The sequence below is a fragment of the Grampus griseus genome (genome assembly GCF_964374135.1).
Source record: "Grampus griseus genome assembly, chromosome: X".
NCBI lineage: Eukaryota > Metazoa > Chordata > Mammalia > Artiodactyla > Delphinidae > Grampus > Grampus griseus.
In genome coordinates this window covers 46,765,277-46,791,370 of record NC_138999.1, presented here as the reverse complement: position 1 = coordinate 46,791,370, position 26,094 = coordinate 46,765,277, and the positions used below count along the sequence as shown (strand labels likewise).

Sequence of the window (26,094 nt, the reverse complement as noted above, 5' to 3'; positions counted from 1 at the left end):
TTCATTGATTAGCTCTAGAAGTTTTCTGGTAGCATCTTTAGGATTCTCTATGTATAGGATCATGTCATCTGCAAACAGTGACAGCTTTACTTCTTCTTTTCCGATTTGGATTCCTTTTATTTCCTTTTCTTCTCTGATTGCTGTGGCCAAAACTTCCAAAACTATGTTGAATAAGAGTGGTGAGAGTGGGCAACCTTGTCTTGTTCCTGATCTTAGTGGAAATGCTTTCAGTTTTTCACCATTGAGGATGATGTTTGCTGTGGGCTTGTCATATATGGCCTTTACTATGTTGAGGAAAGTTCCCTTTTTGCCTACTTTCTGCAGGGTTTTTATCATAAATGGGTGTTGAATTTTGTCGAAAGCTTTCTCTGCATCTATTGAGATGATCATATGGTTTTTCTCCTTCAATTTGTTAATATGGTTTATCACATTGATAGATTTGCGTATATTGAAGAATCCTTGCATTCCTGGAATAAACCCCACTTGATCGTGGTGTATGATCCTTTTAATGTGCTGTTGGATTCTGTTTGCTAGTATTTTGTTGAGGATTTTTGCATCTATGTTCATCAGTGATATTGGCCTGTAGTTTTCTTTCTTTGTGACATCCTTGTCTGGTTTTGGTATCAAGGTGATGGTGGCCTCGTAGAAGGAATTTGGGAGTGTTCCTCCCTCTGCTATATTTTGGATGTGTTTGAGAGGGATAGGTGTTAGCTCTTCTCTAAATGTTTGATAGAATTCGCCTGTGAAGCCATCTGGTCCTGGGCTTTTGTTTGTTGGAAGATTTTTAATCACAGTTTCAATTTCAGTGCCTGTGATTGGTCTGTTCATATTTTCTATTTCTTCCTGATTCAGTCTTGGCAGGTTGTGCCTTTCTAAGAATTTGTCCATTTCTTCCAGATTTTCCATTTTATTGGCATAGAGTTGCTTGTAGTAATCTCTCATTCTCTTTTTCATTTCTGCAGTGTCAGTTGTTACCTCTCCTTTTTCATTTCTAATTCTATTGATTTGAGTCTTCTCCCTTTTTTCTTGATGAGTCTGGCTAGTGGTTTATCTATTTTGTTTATCTTCTCAAAGAACCAGCTTTTAGTTTTATTGATTTTTGCTATTGTTTCCTTCATTTCTTTTTCATTTCTTTCTGATCTGATTTTTATGATTTCTTTCCTTCTGCTAGCTTTGGGGTTTTTTTGTTCTTTCTCTAATTGCTTGAGGTGCAAGGTTAGGTTGTTTATTCGAGATGTTTCCTGCTTCTTAAGGTGGGCTTGTATTGCTATAAACTTCCCCCTTAGAACTGCTTTTGCTGCATCCCATAGGTTTTGGGTCGTTTTGTCTCCATTGTCATTTGTTTCTAGGTATTTTTTTATTTCCTCTTTGATTTCTTCAGTGATCACTTCATTATTAAGTAGTGTATTGTTTAGCCTCCATGTGTTTGTATTTTTTACAGATCTTTTCCTGTAATTGATATCTAGTCTCATGGCGTTGTGGTCAGAAAAGATACTTGATACAATTTCAATTTTCTTAAATTTACCAAGGCTTGATTTGTGACCCAAGATATGATCTATCCTGGAGAATAGTCCATGAGCACTTGAGAAAAATGTGTATTCTGTTGTTTTTAGATGGAGTGTCCTATAAACATCAATTAAGTCCATCTTGTTTAATGTATCATTTAAAGCTTGTGTTTCCTTATTTATTTTCATTTTGGATGATCTGTCCATGGGTGAAAGTGGGGTGTTTAAGTCCCCTACTATGAATGTGTTACTGTCGATTTCCCGTTTTATGGCTGTAGTATTTGCCTTATGTATTGAGGTGCTCCTATGTTGGGTGCATAAATATTTACCATTGTTATATCTTCTTCTTGGATCGATCCCTTGATCATTATGTAGTGTCCTTCTTTGTCTCTTTTAATAGTCCTTATTTTAAAGTCTATTTTGTCTGATATGAGAATTGCTACTCCAGCTTTCTTTTGGTTTCCATTTGCATGGAATATCTTTTTCCATCCCCTTACTTTCAGTCTCTATGTGTCTCTGGGTCTGAAGTGGGTCTCTTGTAGGCAGCATGTATAAGGGTCTTGTTTTTGTATCCATTCAGCTAATCTGTGTCTTTTGGTGGGAGCATTTAATCCATTTACATTTAAGGTAATTATCGATATGTATGTTCCCATTCCCATTTTCTAAATTGTTTTGGGTTCGTTATTATAGGTTTTTTCCTTCTTTTTTGTTTCTTGCCTAGAGAAGGTCCTTTAGCAGTTGTTGTAGAGCTGGTTTGGTGGTGCTGAACTCTCTCAGCTTTTGCTTTTCTGTAAAGGTTTTAATTTCTCCATCAAATCTGAATGAGATCCTTGCTGGGTAGAGTAGTCTTGGCTGCAGGTTTTTCTCCTTCATCACTTTCAGTATGTCCTGCCACTCCCTTCTGGCTTGTAGGGTTTCTGCTGAAAGATCAGCTGTTAACCTTATGGGGATTCCCTTATGTGTTATTTGTTGTTTTTCCCTTGCTGCTTTTTTTTTTTTTTTTTTTTTTGCATTACGCGGGCCTCTCACTGTTGTGGCCTCTCCCATTGCGGAGCCCAGGCTCCGGACGCGCAGGCTCAGCGGCCATGGCTCATGGGCCCAGCCGCTCCGCGGCATGTGGGATCCTCCCTGGCCGGGGCACGAACCCGCGTCCCCTGCATCGGCAGGCGGACTCTCAACCACTGCGCCACCAGGGAAGCCCCCTTGCTGCTTTTAATATGCTTTCTTTGTATTTAATTTTTGACAGTTTGATTAATATGTGTCTTGGCGTATTTCTCCTTGGATTTATCCTGTATGGGACTCTCTGTGCTTCCTGAACTTGATTAACTATTTCCTTTCCCATATTAGGGAAGTTTTCAACTATAATCTCTTCAAATATTTTCTCAGTCCCTTTCTTTTTCTTTTCTTCTTCTGGAACCCCTATAATTCGAATGTTGGTGCGTTTAATGTTGTCCCAGAGGTCTCTGAGACTGTCCTCAGTTCTTTTCATTCTTTTTTCTTTATTCTGCTCTGCAGTAGTTATTTCCACTATTTTATCTTCCAGGTCACTTATCCGTTCTTCTGCCTCAGTTATTCTGCTATTGATCCCATCTAGAGTACTTTTAATTTCATTTATTGTGTTGTTCATCGTTGCTTGTTTCATCTTTATTTCTTCTAGGTCCTTGTTAACTATTTCTTGCATTTTGTCCATTCTATTTCCAAGATTTCGGATCATCCTTACTATCATTATTCTGAATTCTTTTTCAGGTAGACTGCCTATTTCCTCTTCATTTGTTAGGTCTGGTGCATTTTTATCTTGCTCCTTTATCTGCTGTGTGTTTTTCTGTCTTCTCATTTTGCTTATCTTACTGTGTTTGGGGTCTCCTTTTTGCAGACTGCAGGTTTGTAGTTCCCGCTGTTTTTGATGTTTGTCTCCAGTGGCTAAGGTTGGTTCAGTGGGTTGTGTAGGCTTCCTGGTGGAGGGGACTAGTGCCTGTGTTGTGGTGGATGAGGCTGGATCTTGTGTCTCTAGTGGGCAGGTTTACATCTAGTGGTGTGTTTTGGGGTGTCTGTGGCCTTATTATGATTTTAGGCAGCCTCTCTGCTAATGAGTGGGGTTGTGTTCCTGTTTTGCTAGTTGTTTGGCATAGCTTGTCCAGCACTGTGGCTTGCTGTTCGTTGAGTGAAGCTGGGTGCTGGTGTTAAGATGGAGGTCTCTGGGAGATTTTCGCCATTTGATATTGTGTGGAGCTGGGAGGTCTCTTGTTGACCAGTGTCCTGAAGTTGGCTCTCCTACCTCAGAGGCAGAGCCCTGACTCCTGGTTGGAGCACCAAGAGCCTTTCATCCACGCGGCTCAGAATAAAAGGGAGAAAAAGTAGAGGGAATTAGTAGAAGTATGGGGAAAGAAAGAAGGAAAGGAAGGAAGGAAGGAAGGAAGAAAGAAAGAAGCAAAGAAGGAAAGAAGGCAAGAAGGAAAGAAAGGAGGGAGGGAGGCAGGAAGGAAGGAAGGAGGGAAAGAAGGAAAAAAGAAAGAAAGAAGATACAGTAAAAATAAAATAAAGTATAATAAAGTTATTGAATTAAAAAATTCTTATTTAGAAAAAAAAATAGGAACCTTAGGACAAATGTTGGAAGCAAAGCTATACAGACAAAATCTTACACAGAAGCATACACATACACCCTCACTAAAAGAGGTAAAGGGGGAAAAATCATAAATCTTGCTGTCAGAGACCACCTCCTCAATTTGGGATGATTCGTTGTCTAAAGGAGGGAGGGAAGGAAGGAAAGAAAGAAAGAAAGAACGAAGGTAAAGTATAATAACGTTATTAAAATTAAAATTAATTATTAAAAAAATTTTTAAAACCATGGACAGATAGAACCCTAGGACAAATGGTGGAAGCAAGACTATGCAGACAAGATCTCACACAGAAGCATACACATACACATTCACAAAAAGAGGAAAAGGGAAAAAAATCAGAGATCTTGCTCCTAAAGTCCACTTCCTTAATTTGGGATGATTGGTTGTCTATTCAGGTATTCCACAGATGCAGGGTACATCAAGTTGATTGTGGAGCTTTAATCCGCTGCTTCTGAGGCTGCTGGGAGAGATTTCCCTTTCTCTTCTTTGTTCTCACAGCTCCCAGGGGCTCAGCTTTGGATTTGGCCCCGCCTCTGCGTGTAGGTCGCTGGAGGGCGTCTGTTTTTTGCTCAGACAGGACGGGGTTAAAGGAGCCGCTGATTCGGGGGCTCTGGCGCACTCAGGCCGGCGGGGAGGGAGCGGCACGGAGTGCGGGGCGGGCCTGCGGCGGCCAAGGCCGGCGTGACTTTGCACTAGCTTGAGGCCCGCCGTGCGTTCTCCCGGGGAAGTTGTCCCTGGATCCCGGGAACCTGGCAGTGGCGGGCTGCACAGGCTCCTCGGAAGAGGGGTGTGGATAGTGACCTGTGCTCGCACACAGGCCCCTTGGTGGTTGCACCAGCAGCCTTAGCGTCTCCCGACCGTCTCTGGCGTCCGGGCTTTTAGCTGCGGCTCGCGCCCGTCTCTGGGGTCCGCGCTTTTAGCCGCAGCTCGCGCCCGTCTCTGGGATTCAGGCTTTTAGCCTCGGCTCGCGCCCGTCTCTGGAGTTCCTTTAATCAGCGTTCTTAAACCCCTCTCCTCATGCACCAGGAAACAAAGAAGGAAGAAAAAGTCTCTTGCCTCTTCGTTAGGTGCAGACTTTTCCCCGGACTCCCTCCCGGCTAGCCCCTTCAGGCTATGTTCAAGCCGCCAACCCCAGTCCTCTCCCTGTGCTCCATCCGAAACCGAAATCCGAGCCTCAGAGCCTCAGCTTGCAGCCCCGCCCGCCCCGGCGGGTGAGCAGACAAGCCTCTCGGGCTGGTGAGTGCCGGTCGGCACCGATCCTCTGTGCGGGAATCTCCCCACTTTGCCCTCCTCACCCCTGTTGCTGTGCTCTCCTTCACAGCTCCGAAGCTCCCCCCTCCGCCTCCCGCAGTCTCCTCCCGCGAAGGAGCTTCCTAGTGTGTGGAAACTTTTCCTCCTTCACAGCTCCCTCCCACTGGTGCAGGTGCTGTCCCTATTCTTTTGTCTCTGTTTTTTCTTTTTCTTTTGCCCTACCCAGGTACGTGGGGAGTTTCTTGCCTTTTGGGAGGTCTGAGGTCTTCTGCCAGCCTTCAGTAGGTGTTCTGTAGGAGTTGTTCCACACGTAGATGTATTTCGGGTGTATCTGTGGGGAGGAAGGTGATCTCTGCGTCTTACTCTTCCGCCATCTTCAAGGTCCCCCCCCCCCCCCCCGGGCAAAAGCTTTTAAGTTTCATTAGGTCCCATTTGTTTATTTTTGTTTCCATTTCTCTAGGAGGTGGGTCAAAAAGGACCTTGCTGTGATTTATGTCATAGAGTGTCCTGCCTATGTTTTCCTCTAAGAGTTTGATAGTTTCTGGCCTTACATTTAGGTCTTTAATCCATTTTGAGCTTATTTTTGTGTATGGTGTTAGGGAGTGATCTAATCTCCTTTTACATGTAGCTGTCCAGTTTTCCCAGCACCACTTTTTGAAGAGGCTGTCCTTTCTCCACTGTACATTCCTGCCTCCTTTATCAAAGATAAGGTGACCGTATGTGCGTGGGTTTATCTCTGTGCTTTCTATCCTGTTGCATTGATCTATATTTCTGTTTTTGTGCCAGTACCATACTGTCTTGATTAATGTAGCTTTGTAGTATAGTTTGAAGTCAGGAAGCCTGATTCCTCCAGCTCCGTTTTTCGTTCTCAAGATTCCTTTGGCTGTTCTGGGTCTCTTGTGTTTCCATACAAATTGCAAAATTTTTTGTTTTAGTTCTGTGAAAAATGCCAGTGGTAGTTTGATAGGGATTGCATTGAATCTGTAGATTGCTTTGGGTAGTATATTCATTTTCACAATGTTGATTCTTCCAATCCAAGAACATGGTATATCTCTCCATCTATTTGTATCATCTTTAATTTCTTTCATCAGTGTCTTAAAATTTTCTGCATACAGGTCTTTTGTCTCCTTAGGTAGGTTTATTCCTAGATATTTTATTCTTTTTGTTGCAATGGTAAATGGGAGTGTTTTCTTGATTTCACTTTCAGATTTTTCATCCTTAGTGTATAGGAATGCCAGAGATTTCTGTGCATTAATTTTGTATCCTGCTACTTTACCAAATTCTTTGACTAGCTCTAGTAGTTTTCTGGTAGCATCTTTAGGATTCTCTATGTAGAGTATCATGTCATCTGCAAAGAGTGACAGCTTTACTTCTTCTTTTCCGATTTGGATTCCTTTTATTTCCTTTTCTTCTCTGAATGCTGCGGCCAAAACTTCCAAAACTATGTTGAATAAGAGTGGTGAGAGTGGGCAACCTTGTCTTGTTCCTGATCTTAGTGGAAATGCTTTCAGTTTTTCACCATTGAGGACGATGTTGGCTGTGGGTTTGTCATATATGGCCTTTATTATGTTGAGGAAAGTTCCCTCTATGCCTACTTTCTGCAGGGTTTTTATCATAAATGGGTGTTGAATTTTGTCGAAAGCTTTCTCTGCATCTATTGAGATGATCATATGGTTTTTCTCCTTCAATTTGTTAATATGGTTTATCACATTGATAGATTTGCGTATATTGAAGAATCCTTGCATTCCTGGAATAAACCCCACTTGATCATGGTGTATGATCCTTTTAATGTGCTGTTGGATTCTGTTTGCTAGTATTTTGTTGAGGATTTTTGCATCTATGTTCATCAGTGATATTGGCCTGTAGTTTTCTTTCTTTGTGATATCCTTGTCTGGTTTTGGTATCAGGGTGATGGTGGCCTCATAGAATTAGTTGGGGAGTGTTCCTCCCTCTGCTATATTTTGGAAGAGTTTGAGAAGGATAGGTGATAGCTCTTCTCTAAATGTTTGGTAGAATTCGCCTGTGAAGCCATCTGGTCCTGGGCTTTTGCTTGTTGGAAGATTTTTAATCACAGTTTCAATTTCAGTGCTTGTGATTGGTCTGTTCATATTTTCTATTTCTTCCTGATTCAGTCTTGGCAGGTTGTGCCTTTCTAAGAATTTGTCCATTTCTTCCAGGTTGTCCATTTTATTGGCATAGAGTTGCTTGTAGTAATCTCTCATGATTTTTGTATTTCTGCAGTGTCAGTTGTTACTTCTCCTTTTTCATTTTTAATTCTATTGATTTGAGTCTTCTCCCTTTTTTTCTTGATGAGTCTGGCTAATGGTTTATCAATTTTGTTTATCCTTTCAAAGAACCAGCTTTTAGTTTTATTGATCTTTGCTATTGTTTCCTTCATTTCTTTTCATTTATTTCTGATCTGATCTTTATGATTTCTTTCCTTCTGCTAACTTTGGGTTTTTTTTGTTCTTCTTTCTCTAATTGCTTTAGGTGCAAGGTTAGGTTGTTTATTCGAGATGTTTCCTGTTTCTTAAGGTTGGATTGTATTGCTATAAACTTCCCTCTTAGAACTGCTTTTGCTGCATTCCATAGATTTTGAGTCTTCGTGTCTCCATTGTCATTTGTTTCTAGGTATTTTTTGATTTCCTCTTTGATTTCTTCAGTGATCACTTCGTTATTAAGTAGTGTATTGTTTAGCCTCCATGTGTTTGTATTTTTTACAGATCTTTTCCTGTAATTGATATGTAGTCTCATAGCGTTGTGGTCGGAAAAGCTACTTGATACAATTCCAGTTTTCTTAAATTTACCAAGGCTTGATTTGTGACCCAAGATATGATCTATCCTGGAGAATGTTCCATGAGCACTTGAGAAAAATGTGTATTCTGTTGTTTTTGGATGGAGTGTCCTATAAATATCAATTAAGTCCATCTTGTTTAATGTATCATTTAAAGCTTGTGTTACCTTATTTATTTTCATTTTGGAAGATCTGTCCATTGGTGAAAGTGGGGTGTTAAAGTCCCCTACTATGAATGTGTTACTGTCGATTTCCCCTTTTATGGCTGTTAGTATTTGCCTTATGTAATGAGGTGCTCCTATGTTGGGTGCCTAAATATCTACAATTGTTATATCTTCTTCTTGGATCGATCCCTTGATCATTATGTAGTGTCCTTCTTTGTCTCTTCTAATAGTCCTTATTTTAAAGTCTATTTTGTCTGATATGAGAATTGCTACTCCAGCTTTCTTTTGGTTTCCATTTGCATGAAATACCTTTTTCCATCCCCTTACTTTCAGTCTCTATGTGTCTCTAGGTCTGAAGTGGGTCTCTTGTAGACAGCAAATATATGCGTCTTTTTTTTGTATCCATTCAGCCAATCTGTGTCTTTTGGTGGGAGCATTTAATCCATTTACATTTAAGGTAATTATCGATATGTATGTTCCCATTCCCATTTCCTTAATTGTTTTGGGTTCGTTATTCTAGGTCTTTTCCTTCTTTTTTGTTTCTTGCCTAGAGAAGTTCCTTTAGCAGTTGTTGTAGAGCTGGTTTGGTGGTGCTGAACTCTCTCAGCTTTTGCTTGTTTGTAAAGGTTTTAATTTCTCCATCAAATCTGAATGAGATCCTTGCTGGGTACAGTAATCTTGGTTGCAGGTTTTTCTCCTTCAACACTTTCAATATGTTCTGCCACTCCCTTCTGGCTTGCAGAATTTCTGCTGAGAGATCAGCTGTTAACCTTATGGGGATTCCCTTTTGTGTTACTAGTTGTTTTTCCCTTGCTGCTTTTAATATGTTTTCTTTGTATTTAATTTTTGACAATTTGATTAATATGTGTCTTGGCGTATTTCTCCTTGTATTTATCCTGTATGGGACTCTCTGTGCTTCCTGGACTTGATTAACTATTTCCTTTCCCATATTAGGGAAGTTTTCAACTATAATGTCTTGAAATATTTTCTCAGTCCCTTTCTTTTTCTCTTCTTCTCTGGGACCCCTATAATTCGAATGTTGGTGCGTTTAATGTTGTCCCAGAGGTCTCTGAGACTGTCCTCAATTCTTTTCATTCTTTTTTCTTTATTCTGCTCTGCATTAGTTATATCCACTATTTTATCTTCCAGGTCACTTATCCGTTCTTCTGCCTCAGTTATTCTGCTATTGATCCCATCTAGAGTATTTTTCATTTCATTTATTGTGTTGTTCATCATTGTTTGTTTCATCTTTAGTTCTTCTAGATCCTTGTTAACTATTTCTTGCATTTTGTCCATTCTATTTCCAAGATTTCGGATCATCCTTACTATCATTATTCTGAATTCTTTTTCAGGTAGACTGCCTATTTCCTCTTCATTTGTTAGGTCTGGTGGGTTTTTATCTTGCTCCTTTATCTGCTGTGTGTTTTTCTGTCTTTTCATTTTGCTTATCTTACTGTGTTTGGGGTCTCCTTTTTGCAGGCTGAAGGTTCGTAGTTCCTGTTGTTTTTAGTGTCTGTCCCCAGTGGCTAAGGTTGGTTCAGTGGGTTGTGTAGGCTTCCTGGTGGAGGGTACTAATGCCTGTGTTTTGGTGGATGAGGCTGGATCTTGTCTTTCTGGTGGGCAGGTCCACGTCTGGTGGTGTGTTTTGGGGTGTCTGTAGAGTTATTATGATTTGGGGCAGCCTCTCTGCTAATGGGTGGGGTTGTGTTCCTGTCTTGCTAGTTGTTTGGCATAGGATGTCCAGCACTGTAGCTTGCTGGTCGTTGAGTGAAGCTGGGTGCTGGCGTTGAGATGGAGATCTCTGGGAGATTTTCGCCATTTGATATGATGTGCAGCTGGGAGGCCTCTTGTGGACCAGTGTCCTGAAGTTGGCTCTCCCACCTCAGAGGCACAGCACTAACTCCTGGCTGCAGCACCAAGAGCCTTTCATCCACAGGGCTCCTTAATTTGGGATGATTCGTTTTCTATTCATGTATTCCACAGATGTAGCGTACATCAAGTTGATTGTGGAGCTTTAATCCGCTGCTTCTGAGGCTGCTGGGAGAGATTTCCCTTCCTCTTCTTTGTTCTCACAGCACCCAGGGGCTCAATTTTGGATTTGGCCCCGCCTGTGCGTGTATGTCGCTGGAGGGCGTCTGTTCTTTGCTCAGATAGGACGGGGTTAAAGGAGCCGCTGATTCGGAGGCTCTGGCTCACTCAGGCCGGCGAGTGGGGGGGGGGGGTAGGGAGGGCCACGGAGTGCGGGGCGGGCCTGCGGCGGCAGAGGCCAGCGTGACGTTGCCAGCCTGAGGCGCGCCGTGCGTTCTCCCGGGGGAGTTGTCCCTGGATCCCGGGACCCTGGCAGTGGCGGGCTGCACAGGCTCCCCGGAAGGGGGGTGTGGATAGTGACCTGTGTTCGCACACAGGCTTCTTGGTGGCGGCAGCAGCAGTCTTAGCGTCTCATGTCTGTCTCTGGGGTCCGCACTTTTAGCCGCGGCTCGTGCCCGTCTCTGGAGCTCCTTTAAGCAGCGTTCTTAATCCCCTCTCCTCGTGCACCAGGAAATAAAGAGGGAAGAAAAAGTCTCTTGCCTCTTCGGCAGGTCCAGACTTTCCCCCGGACTCCCTCCCGGCTAGCCGAGGTGCACTAACGCCCTGCAGAATGTGTTCACGCCGCCAACCCCAGTCCTCTCCTGGCGCTCAGACCTAAGCCCGAGCCTCAGCTCCCAGCCCCGCCCGCCCCGGCGGGTGAGCAGAGAAGCCTCTCAGGCTGGTGAGTGCCGGTCGGCCCTGATCCTCTGCGCTGGAATCTCTCCGCTTTGCCCTCTGCACCCCTGTTGCTGTGCTCGCCTCCGTGGCTTCGAAGCTCCCCCACTCCGCCACCCGCAGTCTCCGCCCGCGAAGGGGCTTCCTAGTGTGTGGACACATTTCCTCCTTCACAGCTCCCTTCCGCTGGTGCAGGACCCGTCCCTATCCTTTTGTCTCTGTTTATGTTTTTCTTTTGCCCTAACCAGGTACGTGGGGGGTTTCTTGCCTTTTGGGAGGTCTGAGGTCTTCTGCCAGCGTTCAGTAGGTGCTCTGTAGGAGTTGTTCCACGTGTAGATGTATTTCTGGTGTATCTGTGGGGAGGAGGGTGATCTCCGCGTCTTACTCTTCCGCCATCTTCCCGGAAAGTCTTTGCCTGTTTTGTTAAAATTTGTTTTTCTTATTCATTGTTTACCTTTAGGCCACCAGCTATTTCATTTTATTGTTGTCAGGTCTTTTCTCTTCAGACCAATGATTCTCAACCCAGGAATCCAGGCAGAAGATAAGGAGAGTTGACCGAATGGGGTGGTGGTGGTGGTGAGGGAGGTAGCGAGTATAGTTTTAAAAAGGCATATTTGATATTACAATGGCTTTGATTTTAGTCACAATATTTTAAGATTCTTAAGGACATCATATTTTATTGAGATATAATTTATATATCATAAAATTCACCAATATAAATGTCAGTGATTTTTAGCAAATTTATAGAGTTCTATAACCTTGATTACAATCTGATTTTAGAACATTTTCATCACCCCCAAAATATTTCTTGTGCCAGTTTGAAGTCAGTCCTATTCCTGTACCCCAGCCCAAGGCAACAAATAATCTATTTTCTATCTCTATAGATTTGCATATTCTAGACATTTCATATGAATGTAACCATACAGTACGTGGTCTTTCCTTTGGCTTCTTTCACATAGCATAATGTTATCAAGGTTCATCCTTATTGTAGCATGTATCAATACCTCATTTCTTTTTATTGCTGAATAATATTGTATTGCATGGATATAACACATTTTGTTTATCCAACTGTTGTTAGACATTTGGATTGTTTCCACCTTTTGGCTATTGTGACTAGTGCTGCTATGAACACTTGTGTATAAGTTTTTGTGTGGACATAAGTTTTCATTTCTCTTGGGTAGATGGTATTCATATAGTAACTCTATGTTTAACTTGTTGAGGAACTGCCAGACTGTGTTCTATTGTACATTCCCACCAGCAATGTATTAGGGGTCTATTTTCTCCATATCCTCACCATCACTTGTTACTGTCTTGTCTTTTTTATTGTAACCATCCTCATGGGTATGGAGTAGTATTTGTGATTATGATTTGTATTTCTCTAATGAGTAACAATGTGGAACGTCTTTTCATGTGTTTATTGGCCACTTGTATATCTTCTTTAGAGAAATGCCTATTTAGATCTTTAGCGCATTGGATTATTTATCTTTTCACTATTGAATTGTTGGAATCCTTTATATATTCTGAATACCAGTCCCTTATCAGGTATATGATTTGCACATATTTTCCCCCAGCCTTTTCACTTTTCACTTCCTTGATGGCATCCTTTGAAATACAAAAGTTTTAAATTTTTTGAGGTCAGCTTCTCAATTTCTCTTTTATCACTTGTACCTTTGCTATTGTACTTAGGAAACCATTGCATAACCCAGAGGCACTAGAATTTACTTTAATGTTTTCTTCTAAGAGTTTTATAGTTTTAGTCCATGTTCCACTTTGAGTTCATTTCTTGTATGGTGTGAGGTAGGAGTCCAACTTCATTCTTTTGTATGTGGATATCCAGTTGTCCCAGTACCTTTTGTTGAAAGACTGTTTTTTTCCCATTGAATTGTCTTGGCCTCTCTGTTGAAAATCATTTGACCATAAATGTTAAGGTTTACTTCTAGACTCTCAATTCTGTTTCATTGATCTATATACCCTTACCTTATTCTGTTCATTTCTAATTTAATTCTTTTGTGGTAGGAGAGCATACTTTGGTTTCAATCCTTTTAAATTTATTGAGATTTATTTTATTGCATAGTACATAATCTGTTCTCGAGATTTTTCCATGTGTGCTTGAAAAGAATGTATATTTTGTTCTTGCTGAGTGGAGTGTTCTATAGATGGCAGTTAGGTCAAGTTGATTGATAGTATTGGTCAGGTTTTCCAGATTCTTGCTCGTTTTCTGTCTCATTTTTCTCCCCATTATTGAGAATGGGGTATTAACATCTTCTACTGTTATTACTGAATTGTTTATTTCTCTCTTCAGTTTTGTCAGTTTTTATTTAATGTATTTGGGGCTCTGTTGTTAGATGTGTATATGTTTATAATTGTTATATTGTCCTGATGAATTAATCTCTCCATGCTTATAAAATGTCCTTGTTTGTCTCTAGTAATATTTTTTGTCTTAGGGTTGGTTTTTTAAAGGCTAAAGGAACACTCATTTCCCCATTTCTCTACTTTGCTGCTTCTTATTCTACAGTTTGGGAAACCAGGTGACCAGACATTATAATTAAAATTATTATACCAAAGCAACACTACTTTCCCCTCTATTTTTATATTAGGATTCTGAGTAAGATTTCATTTTATAAAAGAGGTTCTGCAGTTAAAAAATTCTGAAGTCTTTTTCCTACTTAAATTCTCTGATTTTTACCTATTTTTGTCTGCTTAGCAATCCTTTTGTCTTACTTATGGATCTTTGCTTTTGAGGTTTCTGGATAAGTTACCTTTAGTTAAGTGAATAGAGTTATTTTTTTTTTTTTGAGTAGAGTTATCCTTACTTAAAAATGTCCAATCTAAAATGTTAACATTTGGGAATGTGAGTGAAGGGTATACTAAATTCTTTGTATATTCTTGCAGGTCTTTTTCCAAGTCCAAAATTATGTCAAAATAAGTTAAAGAAAAAATTCTCTACCTAAGTGAGGCATTGTTAATTACCTTTTCCCACTTGCAGGTAATACTAGTCTTATTGACTTTCAAAGTATATTGATTTGGCAGTGTAGAGTATTGATGAAGATATGGAGGAACTGGAATTCTAATGTACTGCTCCTGGGAATGCAAAATGATACAACCACCTTGAAAAACAGATGGCAGTTTCTTTAAAGGTTAAGCATACATTTTCTGATACAGCCATTCCACTCTTAGGTACTTTCTCAAGGTAAATGAGAGTATATGTCCATGTAAAGATTTGTACACAGATCTTCATAGCAACCTTATTCATAATAGTCCATAAGTGAAATTCAACCCAAATGTCATCAAGAGGTGAATAAATAAACAAATTATGATATATCCAGATAATGGACTACTTAGAGGAATTACAAAGGGACAGGAGTAAGAGCTCTTGGTGGAGAAGCGTATGTTCATTGTCTTGATTTTGGAGATGGTTTCAGAGGTGTACATCTGTGTCAAAATTTATCAAATTGTACATTTTAAACACATGTAATTTACTGTATGACAATTATACCTGAGAAAGTTGATTAAAAGAATTTTAAGCCCCTTGGGGAAAAAATATGATGGATTGATAGAAGGGTATGAGAACTAGATTGCTAACCAACGTTCATGCAATATGAAGACTTATTGAGCTATATGCCAAGTAGTCTGCTAAGCACTGAGGACTACAGTGGTAAACAAGATAAGACACAGTCCCTGGAGTCTGCTGGTTGCTAAGATTGGACAGAAAAAAGAACAAACTTCTTATTAAGAAAAAAGGGATTAAACAGTCAGGTGACTTTTCTCCTTAATGATTTCCTTTGTGGGGTGATTTTAATATATCCTTTTTCCCCCTTCAGGTTGCTATGGAAACATATGACCACATAAAAGGAAGTCTATTCTGATAATTCTGTTACCTGAGATGCAACTGGACTGAAGAGTGGAACAGGAAAAATTTTAGTGCCAACCTTAATTACAATGGATACTGATTCAGGAGGGCCAGCTAGCACAGAAGATTCTGAGAAACCTGATGGAGTTTCATTGGAAAACAGAGTTCGTCAGGTTGCAGCAACTTTGACCGTGGAAGCTAGACTAAAGGAGAAAAACAGTACCTTCTGTGCTTCTGGAGAAACTATAGAAAGGAAAAGATTCTTTCGAAAGAGTGTTGAGATGACAGAAGATGGCAAAGTTGCTGAATCTTCCTCCAAAGATGAGAGAATAAAGACTGCAACAAATATTCCAAGAGTAGAAAAGCTTCCTACAAATGTGCTAAGAGGCAGACAAGAAGTTAAATATGAGCAGTGTTCAAAGGGAATGTCAGAATCCTCAAAAGATTGTTTCAAGGAGAAAAATGAAAAGGAAATGGAAGAAGAAGCAGAAATGAAGGCTGTAGCTACTTCTCCTAGTGGCAGGTTCCTGAAATTTGACATAGAGCTGGGAAGAGGAGCATTTAAAACAGTATATAAAGGACTGGACACTGAAACATGGGTTGAAGTTGCTTGGTGTGAGCTGCAGGTGTGTATACAATCTTCTTGGTTTTAATGCACTCCAGTTTTAGCTGGCCTGGGCTTCTGAGTGATCCAGTATTAAAATGTATCATGGATTAAAATAAAACGAAGGACTTGTCCCCACATCCCTGAAATTATGCTCCTTTCTTAGATCCTCTTAGGAGCTCACGCCAAACTTTTGTTTTTCCTGTTGTTTTCCCCTCTGTTTTAAAGGGAAAAAGTCTATTCTGCCTTTCTTTGGGGAAATGCCCCTAATTCATTACCCTTAGGAAATTCCCGAAACTCTTAATGTCTCATTTTGAAAACTTTTAGTAAATGTATGCCTTATGAGTTGATTGTTATACTAAATATTTGAGAGTGTGATATGTTAGGGATATATGCAGTATGATATTTCCCATCTCTCTTTTTCTTTCAACAAACTTTTGGGGGTTCATGTGTTGTTTTTCAGAACAGGAAATGGTTTTCTTGTTTCTTTGAGGGCTTCTAGTAATATAAACTCCTCTCCATGCCTTTGAGTTTACCTCAGAGAGGATCTCTGGAAGAAATAATCACCAGAATCTACTGAGCTTAGTCAACTGGAATGTTGTTTAGGAAGGAGAAGTGGAAGCATCAGAAGACTAGTTGAATTACCTAGATATTTGTTTCCATAATAAATGTTTATGTGGTACTTGTAACTAATGAAGGACTAAATGGAGACAGAACATCATAGAAAGGATTATAATAGGAATAGTTTCAGGCAGATGTAGGTTAAACCTAAGGAAAAGCTTTGTGACCTCAGCCAGCTCATGGGAAATGGTCAGTGTTCACAATAGGTGCTTAAAATTAAGATTAAATAAAGCCAATCACTAAGTACAGGTTTTTTTGTTGTTCAAATTCCAGTGGTCTCTGTGTGTGGGTGTGTATGTATGTACCATGATTTCACACCTTCTTAATTTACTATAGATTGCCATTTAGATAGGTTGAAATTTAGTCTTGGTCCCTGCATTTCTAGGAAGCCTTTTGTTTCAAAACTTTACTCTGTTTTTTTCTGTTTTTTAAAAAACTTTACTCTCCTTTTGTTTCAAAACACTTACTCTGTCAGTGTTTGCTTTGTATGCAGATTCAGGAGACTACTGTCAGAGACTGAGATTCTGTAAGTCTGGGGTGGGATGCAAGACTGCAATTTTTTTTTTTTTTTTCAGTACTCGGGCCTCTCACTGTTGTGGCCTCTCCCGTTGCGGAGCACAGGCTCCGGACGCGCAGGCTCAGCGGCCATGGCTCACAGGCCCAGCCGCTCTGCGGCATGTGGGATCTTCCCGGACTGGGGCACGAACCCGTGTCCCCTGCATCGGCAGGCGGACTCTCAACCAGGGAAGGGAAGGCCAAGACTGCAATTTTAACAAGCTTTCAAAGTGCTTCCAGTATAGGAGGTCCCTTGACGACTCTTTGGAATGCAAGTTACCTAGCAGTCGAGCCATTCCAGTAGTTCTTAAAAGATGTGTGCATGTGCTGTGTGGGGTTTGCTTGGTTTTCTTCTTACCCCCTTTTTACCCTTTAAGAATTTTATTTTAAGGTCTGTGTCACAGTAGGAATATTAGATACTGCGAGTAAACAAACATTAAGATTGCCTGAAATTATACTACTTTGAGGATGCTTTAAACATTTCAATATATATCTTTATGGACTCTTTCTTTTGCATAAATGTATATATGACTGTATGCCACCCCATGGAATTGTACTGTTAGGTTTGAACAAAACCTTTTTTTAACTTATCATGAACATCTTTTCATTACTGGTAATTGTACATTTACATCATTATTTTTAATAGATGCCCTTATAAGTTATTCAATCTATTGTTGGACTTCTACATTTTTCTCCGATATTTCACTGTTATAACCATGGTTGTGATCAGTATCCTTGCATATATATATATATATATTGAAAATTATGTAAATTTTAATTTAATCTCTGCATTGTGATTTCAGTAACACTCATCTTTTTCTGGAGTGGGGGCCACAAAATGTAAAATATTTACTATCTGGTCCTTTGTTGTTGTTATTGTCATTTGCTTTTTTTCTTCCAGTTTTATTGAGATATAATTGACATACAACACTGTGTAAGTTTAAGGTGTACAGCATAATGATTTGACTTAAATACATCATGAAATGATTATCACAGTAAGTTTAGTGAACATCGTCTCAAATAGATACAAAATTAAATAGAAAAAATATTTTTTCCTTGTGCTGACAACCCTTAGGATTTACTCCCTTAACAATTTTCATAGATAACATACAGTAGTGGTGTTATCTTTAGCATGTTGTACATTACATCTCTAGTACTTATTTATCTTATAAATCTTTTGACTGCAGTAACACTCATCTTTTAATGATACTCTGTTTGTAAATGGGGGAGATAATTTCCATTCACTTGGTAGTAGGACACATAGTGAAGATATGTCATATATTTTGCAAATTGTGTACTCTAGCTGTGCTAAAGAATGTTTAGGTAAAACTTGAAAATATTTTAGTGGTAGGAACTGCCTAGGGGAATACCTTCTATTATTCACCTGTGGAAAGGTTGAAAGATCCCATAAAGTCTTACTACTCCAAGTGTAGTCTCTGGACCAGCAGCATGGACATCACCTGGGAACTTGGAGCCGCAGGTTCCTAGGCCTCATCCCAGACTATTGAATCAGAGTCTACCTCTTAGTAACATCTGCAGGTGATTTGTATGCACAGTAGAGCTTGAAAAGCACTGAAATAAGGGACTAATTCCAAGAGCTAGCTGAATCAGAGGAGGAATTCCCTTAATACAGCAACATGAGCTTTATATTATATCATTTATACTGATTCCTGGCATCCACTCCAGACTTTCTAAATTAGAATCTTCAGGAGGTGAGGCCCAGGAACTTACTTTTTTTAAGAAATTAATTAATTAATTTTGGCTGTGCTGGGTCTTCGTTGCTGCGTGTGGGCTCTAGTTGCGGTGAGCAGGGGGGCTACTCTTCCTTGTGGTGTGCGGGCTTCTCATTGCAGTGGCTTCTCTTGTTGCAGAGCATGGGCTCTAGGTGTGTGGGCTTCAGGAGTTGTGGCTCGCGGACTCTAGAGTGCAGGCTCAGTAGTTGTGGCACACGGGCTTAGTTGCTCCGTGGCATGTGGGGTCTTCCCGGACCAGGGCTTAAACCCGTGTCCCCTGCATTGGCAAGCGGATTCTTAACCATTGTGCCACTGTGGCACCACTGTGCCACAAGTTCCACCAGGAACTTACTTTTATTATTTATTTATTTATATTTTTTATGAAGTTTTATTTTATTATTATTATTTTTTGGTCACACTGTGCAGCTTGAGGGATCTTAGTTCCCCAACCAGGGATCGAACCTGTGGCCCCTGCAGTGGAAGCTCAGAGTCCTAACCACTGGACTGCCAGAGAATTCCCCACAGGAACTTACTTTTAAAAGTTCTCCAGGTAATTGGATATATAGCCAGATTTGGGGATCTCTCATGTGGAGCAAATGTTGTAAATTTTAATTTACAAAAATAAAGTACATTTTAATTTATACAAAGAACAACAATTGCAGTCTTCTATTCTGAAAGGAATGTCAGAATTAGTGGACTTAGTTGATACAATTTTTGGATCTCATGTCACTTTCTGCATATTTGGAATTAGGAAAAACTAACTTATTTAGAATCCCAGAAGGATAAGGGCATCATCTTTTAATTACTTTCCTGTGAGTAGTATGCAGTTTGTAATGTACAATTTCTCATATTTTTTCTGTAAAGTCTTACTCTTTATTATATAATTAAATAATTTTGTTGAAAAACATCCCAGTGAGCAGTTTAAATGTTTAAATTATTCTTGATTCTTTCCCAACCTTTGTTTATATATATATATATGTGTGTGTATAATATATAAAATTGGTGTGTCTATACTTTTGTTATCAATTTGACATATATTTTCTATTTATTAACATCATTAAAATATGTAAACTATATTTTATTGCGTACACACCACCTCTTAATCTTCTCCCCTGAAATTTGGCAGTTCTTTTCTTTCTTAAAATTTTATTTTTGCATGTTTGATTTGAAATTCACAGCTCAAAAAAAGGTTTTTATACCTTTTTCTCTTGATGGCATTTCCGCCTATTGTAGATACTTGATCCTTGTGTAACAATTCTTAAAAGCCTCATATCCATTTATTTAGAATACATGGACTTTAGGGCAGTGCAAAGAACAAGGAGAGACAGATTTTACTGCTGATATTTGACTTTGAGGATGTTGAAAACAAACAAATCCTTTGAAGATGTGGGTCAGATTTAGGATTTGGCCATAAACATTTGCATTTCAACAGTTTGTCATATTTTATGGTTTCTATAATTTGATTTTTAATGCATTATTGGGAAGAACCTGTTGTTCTTTGTAAAGAATTGTAAATTACTTGGTAAATTGGTAATTTATTGTGAGTGAGGGCTGTCAGTCATACGTTTTATTTAGAAGACTTTTAGTTCATGATGTTGAAAGACCTGGTCACATGTCACTAAAAGACCTGTTTAGTAACTTTTAGAACGAGTCAGTCACAAGAGTTTGTAATAGTTTTCTCCTACACTAACAACATGAAAATCAACAACACCTTGCTTTTACATATGGAAACACAACCAGTTTTTGCTTTACTTCCGCTAGCATGCTTGTCATTTGTTTTCTTGATGGAACTGAGTTTTCATATAACGCTATTTTCCAATTGAAGGAACATCATAGATATGTAAAATTTTTTGTTATTTGACTCTTTCTAAAATGTATTTGAGTGTGCTTGTAATAAGCTTCACTGTGGGGTCAATTCTGTGATTGTGTGTTTTTCAAGGTAATTAAACAGGCCTTCTTTAAGTAACATCTAACAACTAGACCTCTAACAAGTCAGCTGTAGTCTCTGAACTGAACCAAAAATGGCACTGAAAAGAAAGATTTAAAAAAAGACATAGTTGACTGTAGCAAGTTGATGTGTTGAGTGAGCATTCTAATACACTTTGATTATAGTAATGAAGATATTTCAAGCAATGCAGTAGAAGTAACAGTTTAAAGATCTGTACTTTCATGCCTAAAGTATCTTATCAAAATTGTGGAGGAACTTGTTTCTGTTTTATTTTCATTTATCAAATAAAAACACTTTGGGGAGAAGTATATTTTTAGGCAGACGTACATTTAATTGTGAAATTAGAATTAGATAATAATGTGAAAATAGCTGAATTTCCAATAAAGGAAAAAGTAATTAAAATATATGCTAGAATTTCTGTTTCTGAATAAATATTGTTGTCTAAAGTATTCACTCTGGGATATTTTTGCTCTTAAAATATTTTTGTTATGACCCTCTTGGAAGTGATTCCAGATTCTGTTAGAGCTACACAAGAAAATGCTTCATTACATATAAGCACACCCTAAATAGTGTTATTCAGTTTTAATTTCCCACTGTCTTCATCAGACCCAGCCCTCAAAGTGCAATACTCTCATAGGCAAAGAATGATTACATCGAAGGGAGGAGGGATAAAACTTGCTTAACTATATATGTTCTAGTTTCTTTGTTTAAAAGCTAGTCACATAACTTTATTAAGTATAAACCAAAGACAGATGTTTTCATAAAATGACAAAGGGTGAGAGTGGCAGGAGACAGACTTGGTCTGGGAAATACCATTAATTTCCCCAGTTAGTTCAATGAGTTAGTTTTGAGCTAACTATCTGCTTGATAGATAACAAATTGATACATCTAGTTGGCTGAATGAATAATTGCACCCCGAAGATGTTCATGTCCTAATCCCTGGAACCTATGTTACGTAACATTGCAAAATGGATTTTGCAGCTACGATTAAACTAAAGATCTTGTGATAGGTAGATTATCCTGGATTATCTGGGTGGGCCCAGTGTAATCACAAGGATCCTTTTTTTAAAAAAGTATTTATTTATTTATTTGGCTGCGTTGGGTCTTAGTTGCGGCACGCGGGATCTTTCGTTGTGCCACGCAGGCTTCTCTCTAGTTGTGATGTGTGGGTTTTTCTCTCTAGTTGTGGCGCATGGGCTCCAGGGTGTGTGGGCTCTGTAGTTTGTGGCACGCGGGCTCTCTCGTTGATGTGTGCGAGCTCAGTAGTTGTGCTGCACAGGCTTAGTTGTCCTGCAGCGTGTGGGATCATCTTAGTTCCCCGACCAGGGATTGAACCCACGTCCCTTGCAGGAAGGTGGATTCTTTACCACTGGACCACCAGGGAAATCCCACAAGGGTCCTTTTGAGAGGAAGGATGGCCATTAGTCAGAAGGAGATCTGATAATGGAAGCTGAGGTTGGAGTGATAGGAATATGGGCAACCTCTAAAAGCTGGGAAAGACAAGGAAACAGATTCTTCCCTAGAGCATACAGAAGGAACACAGCCTTGCCAACACCTTGATTTTAGTTGAGACTCATTTGGATTTTTTTTTTTTTTTTTTTTGCGGTACGCGGGCCTCTCACTGTTGTGGCGTCTCCCGTTGCGGAGCACAGGCTCCAGACGCGCAGGCTCAGCGGCCATGGCTCACAGGCCCAGCCGCTCCACGGCATGTGGGATCTTCCTGGACCGGGGCACGAACCCGTGTCCCCTGCATCGGCAGGCGGACTGTCAACCACTGCGCCACCAGGGAAGCCCTCATTTGGAGTTTTGATCTCTACAATTGGAAGATAATAAATTTGTGTTGTTTTAAGCCACTAAATTTGTGGTAATTTGTTATAGCGGCAATAGGAAATGAATACAGTACACATAGCTATGATTTATTCATTTGTTCATTCATTCAACAAATAAATATTCAGTACCTACAGTGTACCAGAACTGTGCTAAGTGCTAGGGATGTAATGGGGATAAAAAGCAGACACAGGCACCATTTTCATAAAGCTTACAGTAGAGGTAGTTTATAGTCAGTAAGAAGAAGGCTTGGAGATTGGAATTAGTGAAAAGATGAAAGGGCTGTTAAATATAGATTTGTTTGAAAGAAATGGTAGGGTTGGGAAGAGCAAGCGACATGGATACTACTCCTTTACTACTTAGTTTTCTTTTTTATTTTGAGATAATTTGCTACTAACAGAATAGTTGCAAAGATAGTATAGAAGTTCCTGTATGTCCTTCACTCAGTTTTCCCTTATGCTAATATTTTAATCAGAGAACATTTATCAAAACTTAAGAAATTAGTATTACTACAGTACTATTAACTAAAGTACCGAACTTGTTTGGATTTCACCAGTTTTCCTACTGGTGTTCTTTTTTCAATGGTATGATCCAGTTCAGGATCCCACATTGCATGTAGTTATGTCCCTTTAGTCTCTTCCAATCTGTGACAGTTCTTCAGTCTTTGTTTTTCATGATCTTGAACTTTTAATGAGTACTGCTCAGTTAGTTTGTAGAGTGTTCCTTAATTTGGGTTTGTCTTATGTTTTCACATGATTAGATTTAGGCTATGAATTTTGGCAAGAATACCATAACATTTATTCATTGGAATTACCTCTTAGTTTTGTGTGGTCTCTTCTTAAGTATGACTGTTAAGTTTCTGAAAACCCAACAATTGGGGAAATTTGTCATTGAGGAACTTTAGTATATCTTAAGTTATAAATAATGGTGTCATACACTTTTGCATTTATCAAAATTAGTATTAATTGAGTACTTATGCAGGTACTTAATTTGAATATTTTATTTAATCTTGCAATAGTTATATGAGGTAGGGATGATTAGTTTTCAGGTGGTAGAAGTGAGGTTTAGATACATTAAGTAACTTTCCCAAAGGGGTAGAGTAAGGATTTATAGTCCATCAACTGTATATATAAAACACTTACATAGATGATTTAAGAATTTCCTCCTCATTACTTATTTGAGCAGATCACTCTTTCATGTTTTTAACCATTTTACAACAAATGATTTCTTAAATGGACACTGTTTAAAATAAGATTCTTTTTTTCCCCCCCAAATGAGTTAGAACTTAATTTTGGGCTTCAGGACCAGCGTCAGAGACTCTAGTCTGAGAAATCATCATTCCTGTAAAATAAGGTTCTTAACATTAAATTAACTGCTGAAGCTCAAAGGGTACTAGTTAATGGTGTCATTTAAGGACACTCTCTGGCTTGGGGGCTCTGAGGAACAGTTTCATGGTTGGGTTGCCATGGTTCAGTGTCTGGCCTTCACCTTTTGTCAGTGTCTAGAGGTGGTTGGACACGTTGGGGAGACTGACTTGTGCTAACTCAAATGCCTAGGTTTAGGACAGAAATTTATTAATTTAGAATGAATTAATGAATTAATTTTATCTGATATAGTTGTTAGGTCATATGGTCTAACTGGTCTGTAGGTTAGATACATGGGAAGCTAAATTATAATCAGAAGCTGGCTTAGTAAGTACAGAGTCAGAACAAAGGTACTAAATGTTCCTGTGTGTCCTGCTAAAACAGTATACTGACCGAATGAACTGGATGCTCAGGTCCTAACTGGATGAGGACATCCTCTTTGTTCAACAGTACTGGAAGACAAGTGAACCTGGTTATGTCTGTGGTTCATCCCCCTTTCCATATGTTATCTTTATTACCATCGATGAGCACTTTTCTTTAGGTATTAATACATACCATTGCTGTCTAAAAGCTTTAACATGCTCGTATGGCCAAACTGTGATTATTATATGCTGATTTCTTGATTAATACTTTGATGTTACCATTTACAAATTATAATTACCCTAGTGTGTGTTTATTTCATTTAGTTTTACACATATCTCTCCATGGAAAGTGTTTTGTGAATGACGTATCTGAGGTCATTACTGTGAATATTGTTTCTGAGAGGCAGAGCTTTGAACTAGGAAGTACTTGGGATTCATAACACAGCAGACCTAAGTTCGTTTGCCTGTGCCAGTTAGGTACCTTGGGCAAGCTAAGCAGTTTAGCATTTTGGAGCTTTACTTTTTCACTTTTTTAAAAAAGAAAAATATAATAAATATTACTGATATCCAAAAAAAGAATAATAACCTCATATTTATCCAGAATATTCATTGATATTTAAGAACCATTTTGAAGCCTTCATAGCATTCATCTTTACTTGAACAAGTTATTTTATAATACAGCTTTTATAACAATGTTGATGATTTCTTCCTTTTTTCACGTTTGCAGAAACAGATCCACATAGCCTCTGACTTGGTTCTGTAGTTCATTGTTGGTGTTTGCATTAAGAGACATAGCTGATAACGCCATAGTTTACCTTTTGGAAACTAAATGCTTCTTATCTTGTATAAATACATATGCAGGTTAGTCATGTTGGTATTGTGCCTTGTCTCAGGAAAGGTTTTGCATACATTTTTAGCATTCCGTATATTATAATAGATTAAGTGTTTAGTTAACATGAGGACAATATTTCTTTTTAAAGAAGTGTGGAGTAGTTAAAATCTGTTTGGTAAATTTGTATTTGACCTCTATTATATTTATCAGCCATATAAATTAATATTTGTAACACTGAAAAATTGATATTTGATGCTATTTTTTGGTGACCTTACTACTGGAGACAGTAGATTTAGGGATCATTTTTGTAGACTATAATTTTCCGACTCTGTCAGCTCCATTAACTGTCACTGCTCTCTAGTTTGCCTTTTGTGGTTCATCACTCCTTTCTTGAGTACGAACTCTACTCATTGGCGACGTGTGAAAATTACCTTATCAAAGTGGTTATCATTAATACAATAGAGTGTGTGTGTGTGTCTGTGTGTCAATCTGTCTGTGTTTAAAGGAGGATTACTATAGTAGCTGAAAACTTTCCTTTGATTTTGGTGCTAGTTTGACAGGTTTACTTTCCTCTCACTGAATTAGAAGTGGACCTTTGAAGATCTTGGCCATACCTTTTTAGTGGACTTTACCTCCAGCATTATGTCTGGGACAGCAGTTGTAATTTTGTAAAGCTGTTTACTCTTAATGCTGACTACTTTTGATCCATAGGATCAAAGGATAAAGTGGAGTAATTTAGTTTGGTACATAAAAGACTTGTGCTCTGCTAATTTAATCAGAAGGCATCAAAATTTATTCATTATTCTTCAGAGTAGATCTGCTGATCTATCATGAGAGGATGACTCCTAGCTAATTACAGGGACATTTAGGATTTATTAGTCATTTTAGGTTAGCTAGAAAAGCATAAACACTTTACTTGTTTCCAGCTCTCTTCTAAGTTTGTTGTTCCTTGCTTTTGTTCTTTGAGTTCCTTAACTCTTTTTTTTTCAGGCTTTAAAAAATATTGAGATACACTGTGTAAGTTTAAGGTGTACAACTGTTGGTTTGATACATTTATATATTGCAATATGATCACTATAGTAACATTAGTTAACACCTTTATCATGCATGTCACATATTTATCATTTCATTTTTGTGTTGAGAACAGCCAAGATTTAGTCTGTTAGGAACTTTGAAGTTTACCATGCAGTATTGTTGACTATAATTACTATGCTGTATATTAGATCTCTAGAACTTATTTCTCTACTAGTTGTAAGTTTGTACCCTGAAATAACATTCCCCTACCCCTCAGCCCCTGGTAACCACTATTCTACTCTGATTTTAC

General features: G+C 39.0%; 1 protein-coding gene across 3 annotated transcripts in view; it reads left to right on the top strand.

Moving 5' to 3' along the window:
• Positions 1 to 15,013: 15,013 nt before the first annotated feature.
• WNK3 (WNK lysine deficient protein kinase 3) overlaps positions 15,014 to 26,094 on the top strand; it is a gene marked incomplete at both ends in the record, with an annotated part of 147,026 nt that continues 135,945 nt past the window's right edge. For all 3 annotated transcript variants that reach the window (XM_082681003.1, XM_082681002.1, XM_082681001.1), the window contains one exon: positions 15,014 to 15,550. In XM_082681003.1, the coding sequence (XP_082537129.1) occupies positions 15,014 to 15,550 (537 nt within the window). The remainder of the gene's footprint in view (positions 15,551 to 26,094) is intronic.